Raw genomic sequence first — 25,356 nt, forward strand, 5'->3', positions numbered from 1 at the left:
AACGTGATGGAGGAGAGTAAGGCCGGGAAGGATGGGGTGGGGGGGTCCTGGTGGGCCGCGTTTTTAGGGAACGGTTTGCATCAAGGCCTGAGGGAGGGAGGAGCAGTGTCTTGGGAAAGGCGTTCCAGGTGGAGGGAACAGCCAATGTGGGTCCCAGAGAGGGGCAGTGCTGGGTGGGTTTGAGAAACAGCCAAAGAAAAGTGTGTCTAGCAGGGCACGTGGGATGTGAGGGTGGTGGTGCTGGTGGGAAGGAGGTGAAGGGTGCCAGGCTGGGGATGTGAGACCTCAAATCCAAACTGCAGAATTTAGGACTGTGGATTATTACAGAAGGAGCTTCTGATGAGGAAGCAAGCACTCCCCAATGCTGGCAACCCAGGCCGGACTCAGTGAAATAGAGAAGAAAAAGGAGGTTCATTATGATTGCAGTAAATAAATATAGTGTTTTGAATGATGGATTCACAGTCTTTTGACAGCAACGAAGAAGGCAGTTTTCTAGAATTTGAGAAAACTTGTTTGCAGAAGGCTGTTTAACCTTAACTCCTCCTTAATCTTTATGCAAGTCTTCCTGACCTCCTCTTCTCCTACTTCTGAGGTCGTTCAGTTAGTCGTTTCTACCTTTAGGCAGGTGGCCATTTCCCACAAGAGCAGTCTCATGCCAGGGGCTGGTTATCTCTCTGAGTTAGTAAAACCCCTACCCCCGCCATCTGTGTTTGAAGCTGAAGTTACATCTCAGGACAAGAACACATTTCCTTGACTCTCAAAAGATATTTGTTCGTTCAGTAGTTGATTTGTTCGTCTTTCGAATATTTATTGATTGATTACCTGCTGTCCCATACATGGTACTGGGACAAAACAGAGCCATTCCTCACTGTGGGGGTGAGGGAGGCATTCTCCAAATAGTCCTACAAATAAGTACGTAATTATCAACTGCGGTAAATGCCATGAGGTGTAAATACAAGGGGTCATGTGAGTGTGGATCTGGGGTCCTGGACTCAACAGGGTGTCAGGAAAGCTTCTCTGAGGAAGTAGAGTTGAGCTGAAGAATGAGGAGCATTGAATGAGGTGAAGTGGGATGGGAAGAGCATCCCGGGGGCAGGAGCCACGTGTACAAAGGCCCCAAGAAAGAGAGCAGGTGACTCTGGGGTGTTCTTCTGAAATGGCAGGGAAATGCATCACAGTTTTTTGTTTTTTGTTTTTTGTTTTGCGGTACGCAGGCCTCTCACTGTTGTGGCCTCTCCCTGTTGTGGCCTCTCCCATTGCGGAGCACAGGCTCCAGACGTGCAGACTCAGCGGCCATGGCTCACGGGCCCAGCCGCTCCGCGGAATGTGGGATCTTCCCGGACCGGGGCACAAACCCGTGTCCCCTGCATCGGCAGGCAGACTCTCAACCACTGCGCCACCAGGGAAGCCCCATCACAGTTTTTAGATGCATTTAAATACACTCAGGGTGTAAACAGTCACGCTTTGAGCATCTGGAAGGACCCTTTTCCGGAACAGTTTACTTTCCTAGAATAGGTAGCTGAATGCTATTTTTGTTGTCTGCTCTCCTTTTATTTCCTAGTGTTTGGACTTCTAGCTACGATGCATTCACAGAAATTCCCTGAGCAAAGACTTCCTTCTTGGGGAAGCAGTGCTGGATCATGCAGAGCCCTGTGCTGGGGAGCTCGGAAGTCCTGGCCCCCTGCTCACCCACGATGGGGATGGGAGAGGGAGATGGAGCCCCAGTGGCCAGGAGGGGAGGACTGAAGGAGAAATCAAAAATGCAGAACCCTCTGAAAGCATTACAGACCATCATGGGTTGAAATTAGAAGCAGTGTGTGCATTTTTAATATTCTGCTCGGAAAAGGCCTGTAACCCATCAATGTTTAATGCCTGGATCATAATAGAAAGCTGAGCAGCTCTCCCTGGCCCCGTGGGTTCCAGCCTGGTCCAGGGGAAAGAAGTCGGGTTCTATTTTAGGCCTGTCTTTGGGACCTGGATCCCACCGTGTAGCGAAACCCTTGAGATCTGAGTTGCCTTTTCTCTCCCCTATGAATAGGTCCATCTGATAGAAGAAAAGTAGTTTGCTCTGTGTTATCCACCCCACCCCCTTGTATATATGCTATGTGCTGTTTTCAGGGGTTATACACAATTCGGTATTTATAACTTTTTTTTACCAGTTTTCTCTCCAGATTTTTGTAGAATCAGTTGTAGACTTTCTTTAGGGTAGTTCTGTTAGGGATAGAAAAAGGGGGTAGAATACACATTAGCTGTCCCCCCCCCTTTTAGCATTCATGTGAGCAGTGATGCGCTGAGATTTTCGTTTGCTTGTGGATGAGTGACCCCCTGTCCCCAGGGAGATTTATTTGGACAGTGGCGTGTGCGGGGGCTTTGGGGGACAGGGAGGAGTCTTTCATCACTTTTTACAGCTGCCAGTGCATGTTGACAGTAAAGACCAGGGTGACTTTTAGTCAGTATTTTTTTTTTTTTCTTTTTTTTGCGGTACGCGGGCCTCTCACTGTTGTGGCCTCTCCCGTTGTGCAGCACAGCCTCCGGACGCGCAGGCTCAGCGGCCATGGCTCACAGGCCCAGCCGCTCCGCGGCATGTGGGATCTTCCCAGACCGGGGCACGAATCCATGTCCCCTGCATCGGCAGGCGGACTCTCAACCACTGCGCCACCAGGGAAGCCCTAGTCAGTTTTATGATTGTTTAAAACCATCTAGACTAGCACCGTCCAGTAGAGTTTTCTGTGATGTTGGGAGTGTATTGCGTCTGCGCTGTCCAGCACGTTAGCCGCCAGCAACTTGTGACTAGTGAGCACTTCAGATGTGGCTGGTGTGAGTGAGGAGCTCGACATTTAATTTCACTAAGTTTCGATTTAAATAGCCCTGTGTGGCTGGTGGTGACCGTCGTGGACGAGTGCAGGGCGAGGCAGTGCCCGCCTGTTGCCTGCACCCTTGACCCTACTGCTTGGAGGACCTCATGCCTGGTGCCCATCAAGCCAGCTCTCAGGCTGCCCCTCACCTTTTGGTGTCGGTGCCGCGCATAGAGGCAGAAGACAAAGTGTGCCCGTGACAAACATGACCAACTCGCTTGCAACTTAAGGTGCAGTGCCGAGTGTATAAAAAAGCATACTCTTATTGAGTGCCTACTGTCTTCCAAAGATGTGAGCGCCATATCGGAACCGTGCCCTTCTCGGTAGTTTACGCCTCACTCGGCGTGCCCATGGCCAGTGCAAGGACTGAATGGAGATTCCCCTCTTCCGTGTGTGATTAGATAGGAACATGATGTTTGCAGATTGGAGGCTTTCTTTGTCAGAGATGGAGGTAATGGAATGGTTTCTGACTTCGTAGGGGTTAAGTCTCTGGCATGTGGTGCGTTGGTATTAATATGAGCTACACGATCTCTGTATCTTTGCTTCCTCTGGCTGTTTTCCAGTGGGAATGCCATGCGTCTGGGGCACTGGGGGTGTCTGGGGCTCGTGGAGGAAGAAGAGGTCGTCCCCTCTGCCTTTGTCACAAAGTTGACTGATTTCGCCAGAGCAAGGACTAGCCCGACTAGTAGCTAGGGTCGTTGAGGGAAGAGGACAGGTGCTTTGCCAGCCACTGATCTGGTTGTCCATGAGGCCAGTGGCCTAAAGGGACGTCCTGGAGGCAGGCTCATCAGGCTGGAAGAGAGAACTGTGGCTCCAAACTGGGGTCGTAGCAGCTGACACCACCAGCCTAGGAGTTCCACTTACTTTTATAAAATCTGCCTGATGGTCTTCCTGCCAACAGGACAGAGCTGCAGATGAATTAATCAGCCCTCCTTCTTAAAATACCTCATACCTTGAACTCTTTTAATTTGATATATGCTGCTTGTACATTTGCACATTTTCTGGAAACATGACATGGATATAGATTCATCTTTTCTGCTTTTAATTGGCACCTGAGTAACCATGTCTCAAATTTTTGGTAACTGGTCAATTTGGTAACAGAATTATTCTTTGCTTTTCTTCCTGACCTTCTGTGCCCCTTCCTTGTGGTAGTTGGGGGTGGGTGGGAAGGGAGGGGCTATTTGTTCTCAAGACTCACTTATATCAACGAAGAGAAAGTGGTCAGTGAATAATGTTGTTGTTTTCTACCAGCTTTTGTCCCAAAACTGCATCTTCATCATGAGTCATGCTTATGTCCTTTAGCTTCTCTTCTAGCTCCTTAACTAAACACCTTGAAGGTACCAACCTTCACACCCACTGTGTGTTCAGTGCCAGTGTGGTCTCCACATGGGAGTGGACTTGTGCAGGGTGATGTGGGAGCGGAGGTCTGCAGCATCGTTGGGAAGGCATGGCGCTGCGTTACAACAGGATAGGTTAGACCCGGCTGACCAGGGGGCAGGCATCAGCCACATCTGGCTGTGGAAGTTTAAATTCACCAAAAGTAAATAAAATAAAAACACCTTCCTTCTTTATGGCTGGGTAGTATTCCATTGTGTGTGTGTGTGTGTGTGTGTATACACGCACCATATCTTCCTTATCCAGTCATCTGATGATGGGCATTCAGGTTGTTTCCATATCTTGGCTATTGTAAATGATGCTGCAGTGAACAGGGGGGTGCAGTTAGTCTTTTTGTATTCTTTGGGTAAATACTCAGAAGTGGGATGCCTGGATCATATGGTAGTTCTGTTCTTAATTTTTTGAGGAATCTCCTTACTGGTTTCCATAGTGGTGGTGAGTATGCTGTAGGGTGTATAGCAGTGGAAATATAATGTTGTATACGTGAAACTTATATAATGTTATAAGCCAATGTTACTTCAATTTAAAAATAAAATTGGGCTTCCCTGGTGGCGCAGTGGTTGAGAGTCCGCCTACTGATGCAGGGGACACGGGTTCGTGCCCCAGTCCGGGAAGATCCCACATGCCGCGGAGCGGCTGGGCCCGTGAGCCATGGCCATTGAGCCTGCGCGTCCGGAGCCTGTCCTCTGCAACGGGAGAGGCCACAACAGTGAGAGGCCCACATACCGCAAAAAAAATTAAATAAATAAATAAATAAATAAATAAAATAAAATTAAATTAAATGAGGATGGTAGTACGACAAATGTTTTTTCCTGAGCCCCACAGGCCACATTTCAAGTGCTCAGTGGCCACCTGTGTCTAGTGGCTGCCGTATTAGCGGAGACCAGGACATTTCTGTCACAGAACAAGTCCTAGCAGAAGGGCTGTGGAAGGCATTTTGGGGATGAGCTTTATTTATCCAGCCAGCAGGTATTGCTGAGCGTCTCCGTGTCAGGCCCTGTTCTGACCACAGGGCCACCATGAGAAACAGGGAAGGCCTGGCACTCACGGAGACCCCGGCGTAACAAACATCAGGACATCTTGGGGCTCCGGGTGCTCCTGGGCACTATCCCTCTCGTACAGGGACAGCATGTTTTACCAAAGGGGAGAGTGGCTAGTGCTGCAGAGAAACAGCCCAGCACGTCCTAGGCATCAGTTTCTTCAGTGTTCTGAGCTCCATTTTCTTCCATCTGGAGAGTGGGGCTTGCAGTACCTGTCCTGTGGAGCAGCGGTAGAGGTGCAGAGAAAAGAGGTATTTGTGAAACCCAGTGCTCAGCACTCAGCATTAGATAGACTCTTATTACTCTAATCTTTTCCATCACAGAAATGGTTTAGAAGCTTGAAAAGCAACTTCAGCTGGAGGCAGGGGGAGGGGTGGCCTTTTCCGGGAACAGGAACCGCAGGGTCAGGTGCAGCTGCCAAGCTCCATCCCAGCATCCGCGAGGGATGCCGCTCGGCTGAGAGGATGCTCCCAGTGAATCCCTGGTGTAAAGGGGGTGCTTTGCAGACTCCTGTTCTGCCCGTGTTTTTATAGATGTTTTGTTGTTTATACCCAGGCTCCGTCGGCCTCTGTGTAAAGAGCACATCTTCACTCACGAGCCTCTCTTAGAATTCTCCAGGGGAGCAGAATGTGGGCTTCGCTCCCAGCCCTGGTGCGTTTCCCCAGGCTCAGGACTGCAAGTGTTTGAGCGAGTCAGGTCACCTGCTGGGACAGCCCCCTCGTCCGGGCAGGGGACAACAGCCTCTTGCCAAGATGAGACTGGATGGCCAGGTGACACCTGCAGTTTCCACATCTTTCTCCCAGATCTTGTCTGGTCTCCCCAACCCTTCAGGTCATGCTGACCCCAGGTGTCTGCCCTCGATTTGAGGGTCCTGTGTGGGTGATTGAAATGCACGTTAGTGAGGAAATTCTTGGGACTGAATGGCATGTTCCAGCAGTCTAGAAAAATCACTGTTCCAGCAGTGATTGAAATGCACGTTAGTGAGGAAATTCTTGGGACTGAATGGCATGTTCCAGCAGTCTGTAGTTTTTTCTTGTTTTTCATTTAAAAAAACCTGAAAAACTAGAGGAAAATCTTGTACTCAAGACAGAGCACATCTTTTAAAAATGATTAAACAACATTACAAAAAAACCATTGAGCCAATGTACTCTTCTTAATGCAACAATTTAAATTTCTTCTTTATAGTCTTTTCCAAATATTCACATAATCTTTGTTTTGGTGTAATCACCACGGACGTCTTCCAGTTAAATCTTTTCTTAAATATCTTCAGTGAGGATGACTGATTTTTATATTTAGCATTTTTGTGTTTGTATATTAGTTATTAAGTCAGTCTACTATAACTTACTAACTTTCCTTTATGGTTGGACATCTAGATTATTTTTAATTTTTTCACAATTGTAAGTAATGCCAAAGTGAACATCTTTATTCTGATAATGTTTTTTTTTGGTGTAAGAGAAATTCTAAGAAGTGGGTATGATCACATTTTTGGCTCAGATATATAAGCAAGTCAGTAAAACTTCATCAAGGCACACATTGAATTTTACTGTTCTGTTAGGCTTTTCTAGAATCTGCTGATGTATTTGTTTTTAACAATAACTACATAGCTCAGTTCTGTATTGTTAATGAGAAATGACCTTAACTTTTTATTATGGAAACATTTCAACAGTTTAGACAAATATAGCATATAGAACCCAATGGACCCAGCGTCCAGGTCATCATCACTCAGTTATGGCACCTCTGATATCATTAACCCTCTCACCTTTGGTTTTATTTTGAAGCAAATCTCAGTACTCGCTTCAGAATTGTTTCATCTCTTTGATATCTAATTGTGGTTTTGATTTGCATTTCCCTGAGGATTAGTGATGTTGAGCATCTTTTCATGTGCCTGTTGGCCATCTGTATGTCTTCTTTAGAAAAATGGCTCTTTAGGTCCTCTGGGGGGTGGGTATCATATCTTCTTAACGCTTTCTGAAGATTCTGATTGGATTTTTAAATGTTCATTTCTATTTGCCGAATTATCTCTGCTCAGAGTCAGTTGTTCTGTTTATTCTACATGATCCTTCTCTTTTGAGCTGTGGATGCTCCCTCAAGTATCTGGATGTTTTTGGCTGTCTGTCCGTACCTAAGAATGCTGACCGGAGTAGGTTAGGTAGTTGGTAGGTAGTTAGTTTTACAGGTTGGTCGTTTTGGTCTCCAGTGGGTCTCTTCCTACCGGGGCACTCAGCCTACCTGCATATGTGGGCAGGAACCTCAGAAAAACAGTGCAGGAGCCCTGCTTGACTTAGGTTTTGAAAGGGTCTGTGCAAGGAGTGAAAAAAAGGACACTTAACCAACGGCAAATATGAGAGACTTACAGCAATTCTAAGAACGGCGTTTTTGTTCTTATTTGTTTGTGTTTGTTTTTAAAAGTTATTTTTATTTCTCAACCATTTTGCACCCCAAGGACACTTGGCAGTGTCTGGAGACATATTTGGTTGTCACAGCTGGGGGAGGGGAAGTGCCACTGGCTTCTAGTGAGTAGAGGCCAGGGCTGCTGCTGAACACCCTGAAGTCCACAGAATGGCTCTCACAGCAAAGCATTCATCTGTCTTCAAATCTCACTACTGCTGAGGTCAAGAAACACTGATCACGGAGAGTGTAGCCCTTTCAAAGGGCCGTCAGGGCAGGGTGAAGGATGGACCTTCTTCACATAAGAACCTTGACAGCAGTGCCCATTTGGGGTGAAACAGGTCTTTCTCATAGTGCAGGGCGGTGCTGATGTGTTAGGAAAAGCACCTGCACTGTTCCTGGGTCTGTCTAGAAATATGTGTATTTTGAGGAAGGAGAATCTCGAAAGTAAGGTGGCTCTGAGCATTACTTCTGTCCTCTGATTTCATTGTTAGCAAACTTCCTCGCAGAAGGCGAGACTTCCTGGTGGCTTCCTGAAAAGGGACTTGTGGCTGATGACAAAGGTATCTCTGGGCGGGGTGGAGCAGCCTTTGTTTGTACCAAAACTATAGCAGGCGCTTTTATAAGTATGTTTTCTCCCACACAAATGGCATTCATAAAGAAAATAGTAGTGATAACACACGTTAGATTTCTGAGACAGTTTGCCTGCTGTGTCCCTGGCTCCTAGTGGGGGATCTCCGTCTGGATCCCAGGACCGGGAGCTCCGCCCCTGCTCTGGGCGCCTGGAGCCAAGGTTTCAGTGGAATTCCCAGAAGTGCCGTTTTCTCTGACGGGCTGCGAACTCGAGAAGTTTGTGCTCAGTGGTGTTTTCTCCTTGCCTGTTCTGTTTGGAGGCCAGTCAGGTTGTTGGAGCCGCTTGGGCAGAGCAGTGGCTGAAGATGAGGGGCTGTCGCTCGTGTGTGTTCTAGAAACATTTATTGCATGATCTGTGGTCACTGAAAAAGGACGTATGTAACGTGCGTGCGTACAAAGCCTACCGTTAGGGTGACTGCCCCGCACTTTCAGACGGGAGCCCCAGCCGCTGCCACCCAGGGCTGTCCCGGGCCCTCCCCTCGCAACCCCCTGCCTCCCCCTGAGACACCCCGGTGCTGTGTTTTGTGCTGGTCCCCCCCCCCCACTTTGTCCCGAGCGGCTTCAGCCCACGCGTGTGTCCCTGGCTTTCTTGTTGGGGCTTGTCTGCTGCACGTCGTTCTTTTCTGTCGGGCTTGGCCTAGCGGTGGGACCCTCGTGTTTCAACGCCCTCCGCCACCAGACAGGTCCTCGGAGCTGAATTTGTACTGTTCTCAAACAGCTGCTTTTTTTAATTGGTGAAGAGAGGGGAATTCTAGGGTTTGATGGCTGCAGCGATAAATTTTCCATAGCAACACCTCAAATGGTAAATCAGTCTGTACAGAATGTCTCATAATGTATTTAAATCCTCTTTCTGTGGACATTTAGATTGCTGCACAGTTTTTACTGTTGTAAAAAGCAATTCAATGAACACCCTTTTGGATGTATCTTTGTGCACGAAGCCACTTATTTTCCACGAGATAAATTCCAGGAGGTGAAACTATTGGGTCAAAACGTGCAGACACTTAGTGTTTGAGATGTGTGTTGCCAAATTGCGCCCCTAAGGTCCACATGTACTCTCCATCACCAGCATTCAGTGTTCCTTTCCTTAAACCCTTGCGAAGGCTGGTTTATCATTGTTTAGTGATCATTGTTTAACCTGATTATCATTGTTTATTATTATAATTAATAATATATTATTATCATTGATTATCATTGTTTAATCCTTGTCAACTTGATGACTCATAAACTATCTCATTGTTTTTATTTGCATCAATTGCTAGTGAAGTGGCACTCTTTCTCATAAGCTTATTAGGCATTTGCGTTTCATCCCATTTAAGAAGTTGCTTGTGAATCTGAATTTTAGATCCCGATAAGTTTAATTTCTCATTTACATTTTATATTTCCTTCTTCACCAGTTAGTTTTGGGACTTGTCACTCAATTTTATTGGTTATATTACTTAACACAATTTCTTTATTACTCTCTCAAGAGGCTGGAGTTCTTCTGTTATTTATTTATGCATTTATTTTTTAAGGGTGGGAATGGCCATAAAATATTCTGGATACTTGCAAGTTTGGGAACGTCCTGGTTGATCCAGGAATGCTTGGGTCGCCAGCTTTTACCTTCAGGTTCTACAGGTGTTGTCCCGACGGTTGGTTGGCCTCCTTCCTTCCCTCTGTCTACACATCTGTCTGTCATCATGCAGTCATCCCTTTGTTCATCCAACACACGTGTCACCAGTGTTTTACTGCATCCTGGCTCCCTGCTGGCATTTAGTGGTGTGCCCTCCGTGTGGATTTCTTTACCTAAACTTCCCTGATTGTTGGTGCCTCCAGGATATACTGGAGCCCATGGGATGTTCTTCTGTAATGTCTTTGCTTATTGCTTTTTTGGTATCTGCTCTGATCTCTCCTTTTCTCCCATCCTACATATATGACTTATAAGTTTCTATTTTTTCCTCTGAGTATTGGAAGGATTGCATGAATTGATTTTTCTGAGTCATTAATTTTTTTCCATAGTCTTGGATCTGTTGTTAACTATATCTACTGTATGAGTTTTCTTTCTTAAACAAATTTTAAATTGCTTATTAAAGCAATTATGTGCATAACTAAAAATCATTTAGTATATAAAGGCTTGTAATGAAAAATAAACTTTTCTGCCTGTTTTCCCTCGTCCTTGTCCTCTTCCCCACAGGCAAGTGCCTTTAACATATTTTAAGCTATTCTTTGGGTGCTTCCCCCTCTGTCCCTAAATAATAAACTTTTACTGTTTCTTTTTTTAAAAAATAAATTTATTTATTTATTTTTGGCTGCGTTGGCTCTTCGTTGCTGCGCACGGCTTTCTCTAGTTGCGGCGAGCAGGGGCCGCTCTTCATTGCAGTGCGCAGGCTTCTCATTGTGTTGGCTTCTATTGTTGCGGAGCAGGGGCTCTAGGTGCACGGGCTTCAGTAGATGTGGCACGTGGGCTCAGTAGTTGTGGCTTGTGGGCTCTAGAGCGCAGGCTTGGTAGTTATGGCGCACGGGCTTAGTTGCTCCGCGGCAGGTGGGATCTTCCTGGGCCAGGGTTCGAACCCGTGTCGCCTGCATTGACAGACGGATTCTTAACCACTGTGCCACCAGGGAAGCCCAAACTCCTACTGTTTCTTGATGTTTTAAGCTCTGACATCATTTATTTCATGCTACTGTAGAGGGGGAGCCAGCACTGCTCATGCCACACACCCTCCCATCTTTCCAGCGTTTTGATATCATTTTAATGGAATCAGAAAATGGTGTTTATGTTGCCATGACCCTGTGACTGTGGGTCATCACAGGGCCAAGTCATACCCTGTTGTTTTTTTCCTTGTTCAGCCTTTTGCTTTTCTGGGAGTATGTCCTTGTCTTTCTTCTCTTCTTGAAATCTTGTTGGAAGCACTGTATTTTCTGCTCCTGCTCCCAGACCTCGGAGCCCAGGCGTTCTCTTTCGAGGCCCTTCCTGCGGGAGCCCCGTCCACCAGAGCGCTCGCCTCACTCCCCTGCCCTGTGGATGGGTGGCCACCCCCTGCCCCTCCCCGCGTCCCGGCTGCCGAGCACCCTGGCCTTGACTTCTCTTCAGGTTGTGTGCGCTGTTTTTCTGGGTCCCACATCTTCATTATTTTGCACAATAATTCTTCATTGTTCCAAATCTGTTCCGTTGGCATTTGTACATGTAAGACCCAGTGGGGCAGAGAAAAGGTCTCCCCTCTTTTTTAAGACTCTTGCAAATTGAAGAAACATTTTGAATCATTTAAGGAACACTACTAGTTTAAAATGCTCGTGAACAGTTTTCTGGTACCAATTATGCATTGGAATACCAAAGCTGAAATTGTTTTAGTGTCTCCTGAAACTTCGCTACAGCCCGTGATTATTAACCAGACACGTGCCAAGAGAGACTCCAGCCTGAGGCAGATGGTTTTTTGGTTTGGTTTTTTTCTTTTGAATTTTAGAATTTTATTTATTTTTTTATACAGCAGGTTCTTATTAGTTATCTGTTTTATACATATTAGTGTGTATATGTCAATCCCAATCTCCCACTTCATCCCACCACCCTCCCCCCGCCACTTTCCCCCCTTGGTGTCCATATGTTTGTTCTCTACATCTGTGTCTCTATTTCTGCCCTGCAAACCGGTTCATCTGTACCATTTTTCTAGGGTCCACATATATGCGTTAATAATGTTAACGCAGATGTTGATGAAGTAGGTGCCTGTTATTTCTGCCCGCTAAGAGCAGCGGCCTAGAGAGGAGGGGGAACTGATAGCTCAGCCGTGGGGCGGGAGAAGCCGGCCTCCGGCCTCCGAGTGCCACAGCCACTGCTGCTTCTTCAGCGGCGGGGAAATAGTTACCTTCTTGCCCATTACTCTCGAAATTTTATAATTAGCCCCCATCGAAGGAAGAGGCCAGGCCACAGGAGTGGGTTGTGTCATGTTAGAAGTGCAGTTGATACCTTGTCCCCAGTGGGGTTAGGGAATGGAGGACAACATAGTAAAAATCCTGGCTGCTAGAATATATCGTTTGCCATGTACATGGGTGACCAGTTTTCAGAGAATTCACGTGTATAGTGAGATGTCACAGGACTGTACTGCATCCGTCAGCGCCTTCAGTGGGGGTGGAGTCCTCATCACCCCCATGGCCGTCCTGTGTCTGGGGTGCCCACCAGTGGAGAACACTGGTTAACACGGGGCCTGTAACACATAACAAATGATCATGTTAAAATGTGGCTCATTTCAAAGCATGTAAAATGCTTCTGGTTTGGGTGCCCCCCGCAGTGAAAGGTTTTCGGTATAGGTCTTCCCGGTACAGGAAGCACGGTGAGGGGTGGAAGCGAGACGGGGAGGGGGACCTGCGTGTCGGTGACCCCTGGGCACCCCCTGGGGGGCCGCATGGAACACATCTCAGCGTGGGTGCCGTGCGGCCTGAGGGGGCTGGAGGTGGACCCCTAGCTCTCGTTTCCCCCTGGCCGAGATCACGTCCAGAAGTGCTTGCCTCCAGACATGTCTGCTGCCCACACTCAGGCCAGATGCCCCTCTGGGCCCGGGGACATCTTCAGGCCGAAGGTGCAGGTGCTCAGGCTGGAGGAGGTCAGACGTCGTGGGCTGACACTGCAGGGACCTCTGGGCTGGGGGACGTGCAGGCCCTGACAGCGTCTGCCGCGGTGGTAGAGAAACCCACGCCTTTGCTGACCTTGATCCCATGATGGCCTGAAGCAAGCCGCCCCGGGTCCTGAAGGCTGGAGCCACCCCAGCGTGGACGTGGACGGGAGGAGAAGAGAGTAAGAATAATGGGAAAGACAGCCGGGCACCCCACCCTCACTGCCACTCCGCATGCCTAAGAGGGTTTTTGTAAACAATGGGGAATTAGAAAATAAAATTAGATTGCACGATTTCAGATGGGAACGGATGCCTCCTTGCCTGACTTTTTTCCTTTTTAATTCCCACGAAAACCTCAAGCAGAGTTAATAATGTATGAAAATTAGGTACCATGTGTGCACATTGCTGTGTCATGTTTTTATTAAGCAGCCAGTTGATTTAAAAATAACACAACATGACAGTTGACATAATGGCAGATGCTTCAGAGTGTATGGAAACATCCTCTTTGAGGATTCTGTCAGATTTTCCATTACACAAGGACATTTTTAAAAAAGAAGCTTTCAGAATTATCACATAATATGAAATTATATCAAGTTACAATTCGATAAAACAAAGTTGCCCAAATATAAATTCCAATTGCTTTTTAAAAAATGGCCTAGTCAACTAGAGCTAATCTGTGGAAGTAGGTTTCTACAGATTGTTTAAAATTCCACAGTAGATTCACACTTCGGTCTTCTCGGAGTTTTGCGAGTCTCATAGGCTGATGGGAATTTGCCTTTTCTTCTTCCCCCTTCCCACTCTCTGCCCTCTGGCCTGTAGGCGGCAGAAAGAAACAGGGAGAAGCAAAAGGTCATGGACCCAGGGGTGTCCAGTAGCTCAGGAGATGTCCCGCCTGTGGTACGTGGGCTCGGGTGGAGGCGCCCTTTCCCGGCCTTGAGCGCTGGCCTCCGTCATTCCCTGAAGGCTCCACCCCTGAAGGGGTCCCCGCCTCACGTGGAGGGGCTGTGGGCTGCTCTGGTCGCTGTGCACGGCCTCTTGGGCTTTCCTGCATCTCCAGGCGGTGCTGGCAGGCCGCCTCCGTTGTGTGTGGTCGAGCGGAGCCCCGGGCTTCCACCTGACCCCAGGAGGCCCGTGGAGGTGGAGTACTGCTCCACTCCACAGTGCGTCTTGCTGACTGCCTCGAACGTGGTAGTTATTCAGCACAACAGTTCTCTGGTGTCAGCGTGCTCTGCAGGGTGAGAGAATGGTCAACACACTGGTTTCAATGACTCGGCACAGTCAGGGCATCTTTTCCTGGCGGTAGGAGGTGGTGGACACAGGAAAGACAGCGAGCCTCGTGGAGTGAAGGTTCTAGCGCTGTTGAAAAGGGTTCACGGGATGGTGGGTTTGGGGCATTTTGTCCTTTAGCTCCTGTCCTTCTAAGGGGACGTGCCAGCCATGTCCTTCTTCTGCAGCTTCCTGTGGCCGCCCGCTCGTGCCTTCTGACATCAGCAGGGCCACAGGTGTGGGCCAGCGCCTGCGGAGCCATCATACCTTGCGGTATTTTACAACGTAATTGCAGAGGGGACATTTTATCTTTATGACTTTCTTGGAATCTTTGCAAGGGGTTGGTTAGAACAGAACCTTTCCATCTACATCACGGTCTATAAAAATCCTAGTAACTGACTTCATGGGGCTTGCACTTTTCTTTTGTTACTTTCTTCACTCTCTAATTAGATTTTGCTCATTCACGGGACAGAACAGTCTGGCCGGAAATAACAGCATTAAAATAACTCAAAGGCAGGGCTGTACCTGGCATCACCCTAGCAAGATCAGAGCAGGGTTGGCTGCCCCGGACCCGGGGCTAACCTCAGAAGCCCCTGTCCAGGTGAGCTTCGGCCTCAAAGGAGTCAGGTCGACTGGAGGCTCGGCTGGGAGTCTGGTGGCCTGAGGCTCCTCCCAGCCTGGCCACTGCCTGGCCATGGCCTTGAACTTGCTCTCTCAACTGACTCCACTTCCCTTGCGCTCAGAAGCAATCTGGGAGTAATAATACCTGCTCTTGACTTCTTGGAATGCTCAAGGTGACAAATTGGTTGTCACAATCTAAGGGGCCATTTATTTCCCTAGTGTGAAGACAGACTTTACAGGGATGAAATTAAAATCTCAGGTTATATTCGTGGGCCCTTTGAGGAAGGAGTTGCCCCTTTTAGTCAACTGCAGTCAAAAAAGAAGAAGAGGAAGACCTGAAATCGTTTTTGTGGGACTTATGTGAACATACAAAAGCATCTACAAGAAGCTGTAATTTTTCACATCATTTCCCCAAATTGTGTTGGAAGCAAGTCTGAGATATGGTCTCGCTCGGAGAATTACCCTTCCATCAGGGGTTCCTGGGCCCCTGTTTTGTTTGGAAATGACTTGCAAAGAAACCATCTTTCTTGAACCCCTCCAAAACCGCTTCTAGTGCCTGTCAGCTGCGTGGTTTGGACATTCCCGAAAGAGGCAGGCGGGTGGTGGCGACTGCAGACACAGAACTCTCTGCCAGCTCCTTTGAACCCTTCCAGCCTGGACTGGTGTCCCCAGCTGCAGAGCAGAGCCCTTGGCTGAGCTTCCCCTGCACACGTGGAATCTTGGGGACGCCCAGAGTCTGACTATACGCAGAGCGCGTCCTGGGAGCTTGTGGTGTCCACGGCAGCCTGGAGGTGCTCCTTCATTTAATGTTCTATGTCATCAACCACTGGATCAGCCCACAGGGTGAAGGGATCTGCCTTTGGAGATGCTTCAGCAGCGCTGTTCTATGAGAAAGACCAGGGCAGGTAGGAGTAACTCACATGTCTCAGAGCCTGTCCTCTGGTGCCCAGGGCAGGCGGCCTGGCAGTAGAGGCACAGAGGGCAAACTACCAGCCCGAGTGTCTCCGCTTCTCCCCTTCCAGTGGTCTGCTGTCCGCCCCCTACCCCGGGAGGGGTCCCTCCCCTGGAGCGCCCACACGGCGCCCTGCTCTGTGGGTCCCACGTGTTTCCTTCTCTTGTGCTGCTGAAGAGCGTTAGTTACGCCGCCGACAGGGGCTCGAGCCGGAGCCTCCCGTCCCCCGGAGGCCATCACCTGGTCACTCCCCGCCCCCGTGCTCATTTGTCCAGTGTCTCATGCGCACTGCGGACTGCCCATCACCACTGCCGTGGTCATCAATGGAGACTCAGGGCTCTCCCACACCCAGCCCCCCAGCCTGCCAGAATCCCGTTTGTGTCCCAGTCCTGGGTGACAGTGACCCCACAGTGCGCTGACCCCATGCGCTCCCGGCCGGACGCCCCCCTTACTGTGGGTGCTGCGCCCCGGGCAGGACTCGACCCCCTCCCCAGCTTCTCCTGGTGGCCTTGACCTCACTCGGCCCCTCGCTCCTCAGCCTGTCTTGTGCAGCCCTTGATGTCCAGTTCAGTCACCTCTGTGTCATCAACCTGTGCCCAGGGGGCCTGCAGCGTGGCTGGTGGTGAAGCGTGAACACAGAGTCCCGTGCTGGTCCTGGGAGGCCTTCTCCTCCCGCCTCCAGGGACTCCTGTCCCTCCCTCAGCCCTGCTTCCGTCAGCCCTCCCTGACCTTGGGGGCCTGCCCCCCACCCCCCGCCAGCCTTCCACATGCTGGCCGCCCTGTGTTCCCTGCTATGATGCTCTGATGCTCACTGCTTTCCAGGGCTGCCCCGTATCAGTGGCCGGCCTGGGCCAGACTGGTCTCCCTCACCCTGGTCCTCCTCTCGCGCTGCCACTGACGGGCCCCACTGACAGGGCTTTTCCTTAGGTCAGGATCAGGGGCCGTGGAGAGCTCCCTCTGGGCCCTCATTGCTTTGGGGGCTTCCCCATCCCGCTTCCTCCTCCAGCCTCGTTTCCGGCTCACTCATCTTAGGTTTGAGCCTTCTGATTCTTCAGCCACAGGGTAGAAACATACAGTCACGTTGAGGTCCTACAGCGGCTTGTTGCTGAACCACCATGGAGCAGGATCCGGGTTAGGGCCGGTTTCTCTTTAATTAGGCAAAGGGAGTAGGCTGAGGTCCCTGCGTGTTCTCCACCGGCGAGGACAAGTGCTTCAGGCAGGATGCTGGGGGCGCCGGTGCCGTTGGCTTCACTTCAAAGTAGGGATGGTGTTAGCTCCCTTCGTGCATGCCGAGGGCTGAGAACAGAGCCTGGCTCGTGAGTGGGGGTCGCCAGTTATTTATGTGATGGACAGTCGGCCCCGGGAAGCCAGCGCTCTGCTTGGTTCTCCCCTGTGTCCCTGGCACCTAGGACAGGGCATGACGTGTAGCCCAGTGCTCAATAAATATCTCTGACATGAAGTTCATAGATTAAGGAAGAGGGGCCACGTGAAGCCCTGGAAAGAATACGGAGTTTGGCATCTCGAGGCCTGGTCCCATCTCTGCCTTTTGCACACTGTGCATGACACCTGAGCAAGCCCCCCACCCTTTTGAAGGCCCATTTCTCCTTTACTTCGATGAGTGTGTGGTGAGATGCTTTGCTTTCAGCTGCACGTGCTCCAAACCTGGCCAAGTGTGGCTGAAACAGGGAGGAGCTTAGTGACCCCCCGACCCCGCAAGAGGATGGCTGATTCCTCCGGCTTGGCTCCACCCCTCCCCAGAGGCTTCTCTGTACCCCTGGACACCCCATCTTCGTTCCAAGAGCTGCCACCGCTCCAGAGGTCCTTGTCCGTCCCCGGGTCTCCATGCACCTTTGTTTATTTGGGAGAGACACCTTTCTCTGAAGCCCCCTGGCGGTCCCTCAGGTCCAGGTGGCTGTGAATGCTGTCCCCTGCCCATGTGACAGCGGGCTCAGACAGTGCTATTTCTGAGCAGAAGGCTGTTCATGCCAGCAGGGAGAGAGGAGGGAGCTGGAGGATGACTATAGTGTAGGCTGCCGACAGTGGCTTCTCTGGGGGACGCTGATGAGAATACAACTTTTACTGGGTTGTTCAGAGAAGTCGGGATCAGGTGGGCGGAGGTGCAAAGCGGGGTACCTATGGGGGGCTCTATCTACCCCACTGACTTTATACCTTTGTGCAGATGCTTGTTTAAAAAGAAAATGTGAGGGCTTCCCTGGTGGCGCAGTGGTTGAGAGTCCGCCTGCCGATGCAGGGGACACGGGTTCGTGCCCCGGTCCGGGAAGATCCCACATGCCGCGGAGCGGCTGGGCCCGTGAGCCATGGCCGCTGAGCGCGTCTGGAGCCTGTGCTCCGCAACAGGAGAGGCCGCAACAGTGAGAGGCCCGCGTACCGCAAAAAAAAAAAAAAAAAAGAAAATGTGAATGCCCTGGTAGGGCTTGCGGGAGGGCTTGTCCTCTGCAGTGTGGCCGCAGTCTCCATCCTGCCCTAAAGTCTTATAGTTACTTCACTCATTTTGCTTCTGCCTGGTCCCTCGGCATTAGTACATTTGCAGGCCCCCGTGACAGAGCATTGTTCAACTAGTTTATTTGTACATTAGGCAATCAGAGCATGGTCATCTTAATTAAAAAGAAAGTTCTTTATTTTCTCAGTGGATTTAGGCGTGAGTCAGGGAGGTTTGGGTCTAGATATTCCAGCCCGCCCTCCTCTGGCCCCCCTCTTCACAGATCCACCGTGAGAAGCATGGGCTGGCCTTGGGACGGTTACCTGGCCCTTGGCCGTGTCTTGTGCCTAGAGTTGCCTTTGGAAGGTTTGGGTTTCTCTTCAAGGCGCTAGAGCCTGTATGGTTTGGACACTGTCTCCTTTGCAATATGGACACTCAGATGATTAAAAAGCAAACATACAAAGAAGCAAAAGTCCTCCATTTTGGTGTCTCGGTCCTGTGTTCACAGGCCTGTGCGGTTTTTATTCTCCTTGACGTAAGTGTGCTCGTTAACCTGAAAGCCGTGAACATGCTACAGGAGTCCGTGTGCAGCACCAATTTCTTTTCTTATTTTTCTTTCTTTCTCATTTGTTTCCTCAAAAAAAAAATCCAATTGCTTTCTTGCCTTAAGATGTAAATTCCACATTTTGGCTGCATTGGATTCCAAGTTTTCCGAGAAAAGGCTTAAATTTATTAGGTTAGTTCACAATGTTCCCTCAGAGAACTTTTACTTTGAGGCGTGGAGCCATATGTGGTTGGGTTGTTTTAAGATAAATAATGAAGGAGAATCAGCATTACATCGTTTACAGAAACTTGGGCTATGCCTGTCCCTTCGATAATTGTCACTCGTGATTCAGTGATTCACAAGCTTCGTCCAGGGCGGTAGGGATGGAGCTGGGGTGTAAGGTCGCGCTGATGTTTCTGCAGTTTGGCTCGGCGTTGATGGCGCCTCTGGGCCAGTGCAGAGTCAGACGGTGCTGTGGGGCCCTGAGCAGCCTCTGGGAAGCCTGCTTCCGTTGGGAATTATTCCCCATCACCCTGCCAGGATCTGGCTTCTCCGCAGCATTAAAGAGTAGAAAGCGAATAACAGGTTGGATCACAAACAAGCCTTTGCGTGAGATGGAATCTCAGCAGTGTGGGAGCCTTGGTTTGGTTGTGTCACTGGCGATAGTCAACATTTTTTTATATTTACCTCTAAAGAGGGGAAACAAAACTGAGAAGGCCTCTTTTTTTTTTTTTTTTTTTTGCAGTACGTGGGCCTTTCACTGTTGTGGCCACTCCCGTTGCGGAGCACAGGCTCCAGACGCACTGGCTCAGCGGCCATGGCCCACGGGCCCAGCCGCTCCGTGGCAGGTGGGACCTTCCCAGACCGGGGCACGAACCCGTGTCCCCTGCATCGGCAGGCGGACTCTCAACCACTGCGCCACCAGGGAAGCCCTGAGAAGGCCTCTTTTGGAAATAAAAATCATGCTTTCTCAGTGTCTAACTTGGAACATGTTCACGGTTATATATGTGCATTCGTAGATGTATCCATCCACCTACAGATATGTACACATATAACACACACGTGTAAACACACATACAGACACTGATGTGAATGTAAACTGCTGACAGCAGAAGGCGACTATCACAGTTCACTGCTGAACACTGATTCCCAGATGTTTGGATTTCGTGAACTAGGGACATGAAATATAAAAATGGAAGGGGGCCAGCACGAATTGCCAACTTCATGTTTTCTCAGGTCATTAAAATTTTTTTTTGGTGATGGACGCTAACTAGACTTACAGTGATGGTCATTTTGCAGTATGTACAGCTATGGAATCATTATGTTGTACACCTGTAACTAATATAATGTTACATGTCAATGATATCACTATACAAATTTTTTTTTAGTTGCAAAATACACATAACATAAAATTTACCATCCCACCCATTTTTAATTGTACAGCTCAGTACAGCTAAGTACATTCATGTTGTGCATCCAAGATCATTTTGCAAGAAAAAGAGCAAGACAGAAGGGCCCCCATTTACCATCCTAATCATTTCTTAGAAGAAAGAGCACTTAACACCAAAAGGGAAACAAGAAAGGAAGGCTGGCATCTTGATGAAGGAAATTCCTCCCACATCTGCGGTAGAACAGCACAGAGAAAAATAATCGTTCATGGAAACATAATAGCGCAGAGGGAAATATATAGCAAAGAGCTCTTTAAAATGCTAACCTTTTCGTTTAGCAGTGTATACAAATGTCGAATCATTACATTGTACACCTGAAACTAATATAATGTTGTCTGTCAATTTTATCTCAGTTAAAAAATGCTAGCCTGTTGTCGTCGTTGCTCAAGATCATCCTATTCACCGTGCCTGTACCTGAGCTGTTCTTTTTACCAGGCCATGGCCAGAGGAGCTCAGCTTTGCCACTAAGTGCACAGTTTAGCAGTGATACTTTTTCACAGCAAGACTTTGTTGGCGACGGAAGCTGTGTGCTGCTTTACATCCCGGCACGAGTCTTACCGTCAGTGGTCCAAGGGCCAGTAGCAAGCAGTCCACGTCTGACAGCAGTCAGCATCTCTGGCCCCGCAGTCAGACAAAAGCAGTCAGCTGCTTTTGTTGTCATAGAAGTGAACGCTGACAGTTACAGTTGGAGCCCATGTATATTCGTCCCACTATGATCCCATTCTCTTCTCTTTCTTCCCAAAGTTAGCTGGACTTGGTTCGTATGCTCCCAGTCCATCCTCCATTTGCCCGTTAGCGGCACGTAGTGCTTTGTGAAAATGGGATCCTACTGTTCTGGCCTCTGAAGCTTACATTGGTTTGTCTAACGTGGGTTTAGAGACGTATCTGTTTTGTTTTTTTTTTTTTTTTTTTTTTTTTTTTCCAGTACGCAGGCCTCTCCCTGTTGTGGCCTCTCCCTGTTGTGGCCTCTCCCGTTGTGGAGCACAGGCTCCGGACGCGCAGGTTCAGCGGCCATGGCTTATGGGCCCAGCTGCTCCGTGGCATGTGGGATCCTCCCGGACCGGGGCACGAACCCGTGTCCCCTGCATTGGCAGGCGGACTCTCAACCACTGCGCCACTAGGGAAGCCCTAGAGACGTATCTGTTTTGATACATGTCCATCTGCTCTAGATATCGCTCTGTGGGACTGTGCCACATTCTAGTTACCTGTCCTCCTACAGTGGACTCTCAGGTTGTTTCTAGGTTCTTGCTAAATACAAGCAATAGCACGGTGCACGTTCAGAGGAGCCTTTCCTGCAACACGAGAGGGAATTTATCCAGGTGAGCTTTCTGGGAAGGGAGTCCTGGGTCAAAGGGGAAGTGAAGCCTTCATTCAAAAAATTGAATTAGCTTGTTAACCAAGCCAGTTGTTTACTACAGCTGTTCAGGCACCTGGGGTTGGGAGGTGGGGGACATAATATCATAAGTCCACCATTAATAAACTTGGTTTTCTGGACCACATTGAGAGATGCTGATTGTTGATCTACCTAAAGGTTTAATTCAGAGTCTGAGAATAATAAAGCGATGATCTGGCAGGTTGGTTACAGTAACTTTTCTTTGCGTCTTTACGGGGCAGAGATCAGCAGGGAACAGCTGGCCCCTCCCTGTTTCCCCCTTTCCACGTGAATGGGAAAATGTTTGCAGACTTGACCTGGGAGGCCCATGAACCTGGGTGTTGCCGTGTGTCAAGCTTTGTCACAGATGGTCTTTATGGTCCAAAAAAATCCCGTGACCATGGCTTGGCCCATCTCCTTGGATGAGTTTCTTGGCAGGTCTTTCTGGGGTGGCCGAACCGTTGTGCAGAGTGTCAGCGGATCCGTCTTTCCACTCTCTGGTCTGTGGTCTCTGAACAAGCTGGGGAGACACCCAGGGAAGCAGTGGCCCCGGGTGGCCTGTGGGACGTGTGCCCTGTGGCAGTGTCCCCGTGTAGCCACCACGCAGCCCGCCAGGAGCACCCACGGTTTGGGCTGTGGACGAGTCAGGCTTCAGTCTCAGGACAAACCGAGGGCCCAGACGATGTCTCATGTGCCTGATGTACTTTATTCACAGCCTTCTCTCACCTTCAGCAACTGGTGGAGAAAACAGTGAGTGGGAAGACAAAGTGGTGAGAAAAAAGCTATAGAGACATCGAAGAAAAAAATAACAGACGAAAAGCCTTTTCATTTACAGGCTCTGCTCAGCCTGTCAGAGAAGGCTGTTAGTGGACCCTCCCCAAAACCCCAAGACAGGCTGAGTCGTGGGGAAATCTGATGGACGTCATACGTCTGATGTGTCTGTATTAAGGATGCTGGTGTCTGACAGACACTTGGTGTGGGATCTGGCATGTCGGAGCCGCTGCGATGCCCCATGTTATCAGACAGAAAGCGTTTTTAGTGGTTGCTGCCTGTGAAGTAATTGGTGCTTTGGACATACAGGCACGAGTTTACATTTGTAAAATAATTCTTTTTCTTTTTCATAACCAGCTGTCGAAGCTTGAAAAGCAACAGCAGAGGAAAGAAAAAACCAGAGCCAAAGGGCCTTCTGAGTCAAGCAAGGAAAGAAGCGCTCCTCGCAAGGAAGACCGCAGCGCCAGCAGCGGGGCCGAGGGAGACGTGTCCTCGGAGCGGGAGCCGTAGGGGGCCGGGGTGCAGGTAGGGCCCCCCCGGAGCTGCGTCGGCACCTCACGTCGGGGGCACCAGTCAGGGGTAGACGACAGGGTGGCTTTGGAGGCAGGGCTTGTTTTATGGCGGCTCCTTGTGGTTTCCTGAGATCTGCCTCCAGGGCAGAGAGAAGAGTTGAGATGCGCCCATGTCAGGCAACGACTGCGGCTCCTGGCACTTCTAGAGTGTTCCAGACGCGAGCTCCTGCCTCTGCGCTCTCAGCAGCTGCGGGAGGCCTCCCCTCACAGCCTGCGGCCTCCATGTCCCCCGTGCGGCGCTGCCCGTTCACTTTCCCGAGACGGGAGTGCCTCATGGTTCCCTGTAGCTTGGGTCCACCTCCCTGCCTGGAGGTCACAGGCCTCTGGAGCTTGTCCCAGCCGCCCGATGGCCCTCGGCTCAAGTTCATTCCCCGTGAACACATCATGTGGCGGCATTCTCAGGAGCAGGGAGGGGACAGTCCCGCCAGAGCACTGGGCAGTGCGCTGGTGCCGGGACTGTGGGCCGGGTGGACAGGGACGTGGCCATGGCTCCAGGGGTCCAGGGTGGGACCTGGAAGGCCTGGTAGAGATGGGGCGACGGGGACCGAGGGCAGGGAGTGGCCCAGCGGAGAGCAGAGAAGGAGCCGGAGTTGTGGGTTCGGGCAGAGGCGGTAGGGAAGGGACACGGGGCTCTTTTCGGGAGCTTGTCTGAAGGCAGGGGCGGAGGAAGGGCCCGGGCCATACAGGGTCCAGTGTGCAACTCGGAGGAATGTGGGTTTTGTCCTGGGATCATGGGGAACCTTTTGAAAGCTGTCAAGTGCACAAGTGACACAGTCAGATCCCGAGTTTCGAAAGGTGACCCCAGCAGACGTGGGGAGCAGGCTGGAGGCGACAGGCCAGTGACAGGGCAGTTGCAGAAACCGAAGGAGCCAGGCCAGGCGTGCAGTCTGGAGCCTTCGGCTTGTGGACTGTGGTTCAAATCAAGTCGGCCTTGGGTTCGCCCTGGAGATGCCACATGGCGAGAGGGAACACTCGTGAGATGGCTTGTGCCTTCTGAAGGGGGTGGGGACCAGGAGTCTCCTGCGGAGTGTCCCCAGGATGTCTGCTGCCGGTGCTGAGAGAGATTGCCGAGCCCACAGCGGACCGGCCGGCAGACGTTAGTAGAGCAGACGGGCAGGGTGGAGATCTTGGAAAGGAGGGGTTGCTGAATCATAGTTTTATGGAGGGCTGTGGGGGATTGTCAGTCCTGTAAGGCCCTGTTGACTTTCCCCAGTCACCATGTTCTGTCCAAGTGTAACTCCGGGGAGGTGACAACCGTGCTTGCGGGTCTGGGCTCACGTGTGTCACACACCCAGGAGAGCGTGAAGCCGGAGTCACAGGGGAGCCCTTCACACTCGGCCTCATTTGTCGCCCCACCTTGTTCACAAGCCCCACCTTGTTCTGGATCTTGATGCTGTGGCCTCAAGCCGTTGGTTTTTATTCGTGAACTGAAACAGTTGTTATAAGTTAGGGAGAGTCTTCTGAATGTGGAATTTGGTGTATAAATAATGTTAAATATTCATGAAAACACAGTAACCTTTTATGTGGCATTTATGTTACGTAGAACTTCCCCTCCAAGATGATGGGGATTTGCACATCATTGACAATGGTCAGTTTTGTTGTCAGAAATACCGCCAGTGCTTCTGATTTACGGTCCATCCAGAAATCCAAAATCTGGGGGTGAAACGTGCCACATAAAGACAGTGCACAGGGCGGCTCTTTAAGTTAGTTTTCTAATTATGCTAATTAATAAAGTGGGTCCAGCAGGGATTCAGAACCTCGTCAGGCACTTATTTGCATCCTACCAATTTCTGTGTGACAGTGAGTAAGTTATGTAATTTCTGCTTCCTTGGTTTTTCTTCTGTGAACTTAGTGAGTGAAGCTCATCCCTTCAGCGACGTGGGGAGATGCAGGCGGGTACGAGCCACCATGCCCAGCAGAGCACCTGGTTTTAGCCACGCTCCCGGATTTGCAGACCTTAAAGGGGTTAGGCTAAGCGGCAGCTGGTACTCCACGGATATATTGGGGGTTTTGCTGCCCGTGGACTTTTGTTGCCCCTTCTGCTGGACTTTGTCATCCCAGTCAACCCCCAAAACCACCACCCAGTAGTCAGATGTCTGTAAGAGCTGAATTACGTGGTGACAGACAGAAGGTAACCTTGGCATTGGCCCTGTTCCACTGAAAAACAGCAGCTCCCCCGCCGCTCCCCCAGTGAGGGGAGCTGCCGTTTTCATTTGCTGCAGGTTTCATTTACTTTTCTTTAAAAACAGAAAGAGCCCTGGGGAGCCTCACAGGCCCTAAGGGGAGCAGCTTTGAGTTTCCGAGGCATGAGGGAGAAAAAAGAGGCGAGATAAAATGGAATGAGAAGCTGCATGATCTTGGGTGTATGTTTCTTTGAAAATGAGCTCAAACCTCCTTGGTTCGGAGGACCTCCCCAGGGCGCCGCCATCTCTCTCTCACATTGCAGACATTTCTTATTTTACCAAATGGACGTGAAACTGCT

At 50.0% G+C, this 25,356-nt stretch overlaps 1 protein-coding gene across 1 annotated transcript in view; it reads left to right on the plus strand.

Annotated features, from left to right (window-relative positions):
• DTD1 (D-aminoacyl-tRNA deacylase 1) overlaps positions 1-25,356 on the plus strand; it is a 109,033-nt gene that overhangs the window by 77,540 nt on the left and 6,137 nt on the right. Inside the window, exon 5 of the mRNA XM_082645288.1 lies at positions 22,660-22,827. Within this exon, the coding sequence (XP_082501414.1) occupies positions 22,660-22,812 (153 nt within the window). The 3' untranslated portion in view covers positions 22,813-22,827. The remainder of the gene's footprint in view (positions 1-22,659; positions 22,828-25,356) is intronic.

This window comes from Mesoplodon mirus, assembly GCF_964341445.2.
Source record: "Mesoplodon mirus genome assembly, chromosome: 15".
NCBI lineage: Eukaryota > Metazoa > Chordata > Mammalia > Artiodactyla > Ziphiidae > Mesoplodon > Mesoplodon mirus.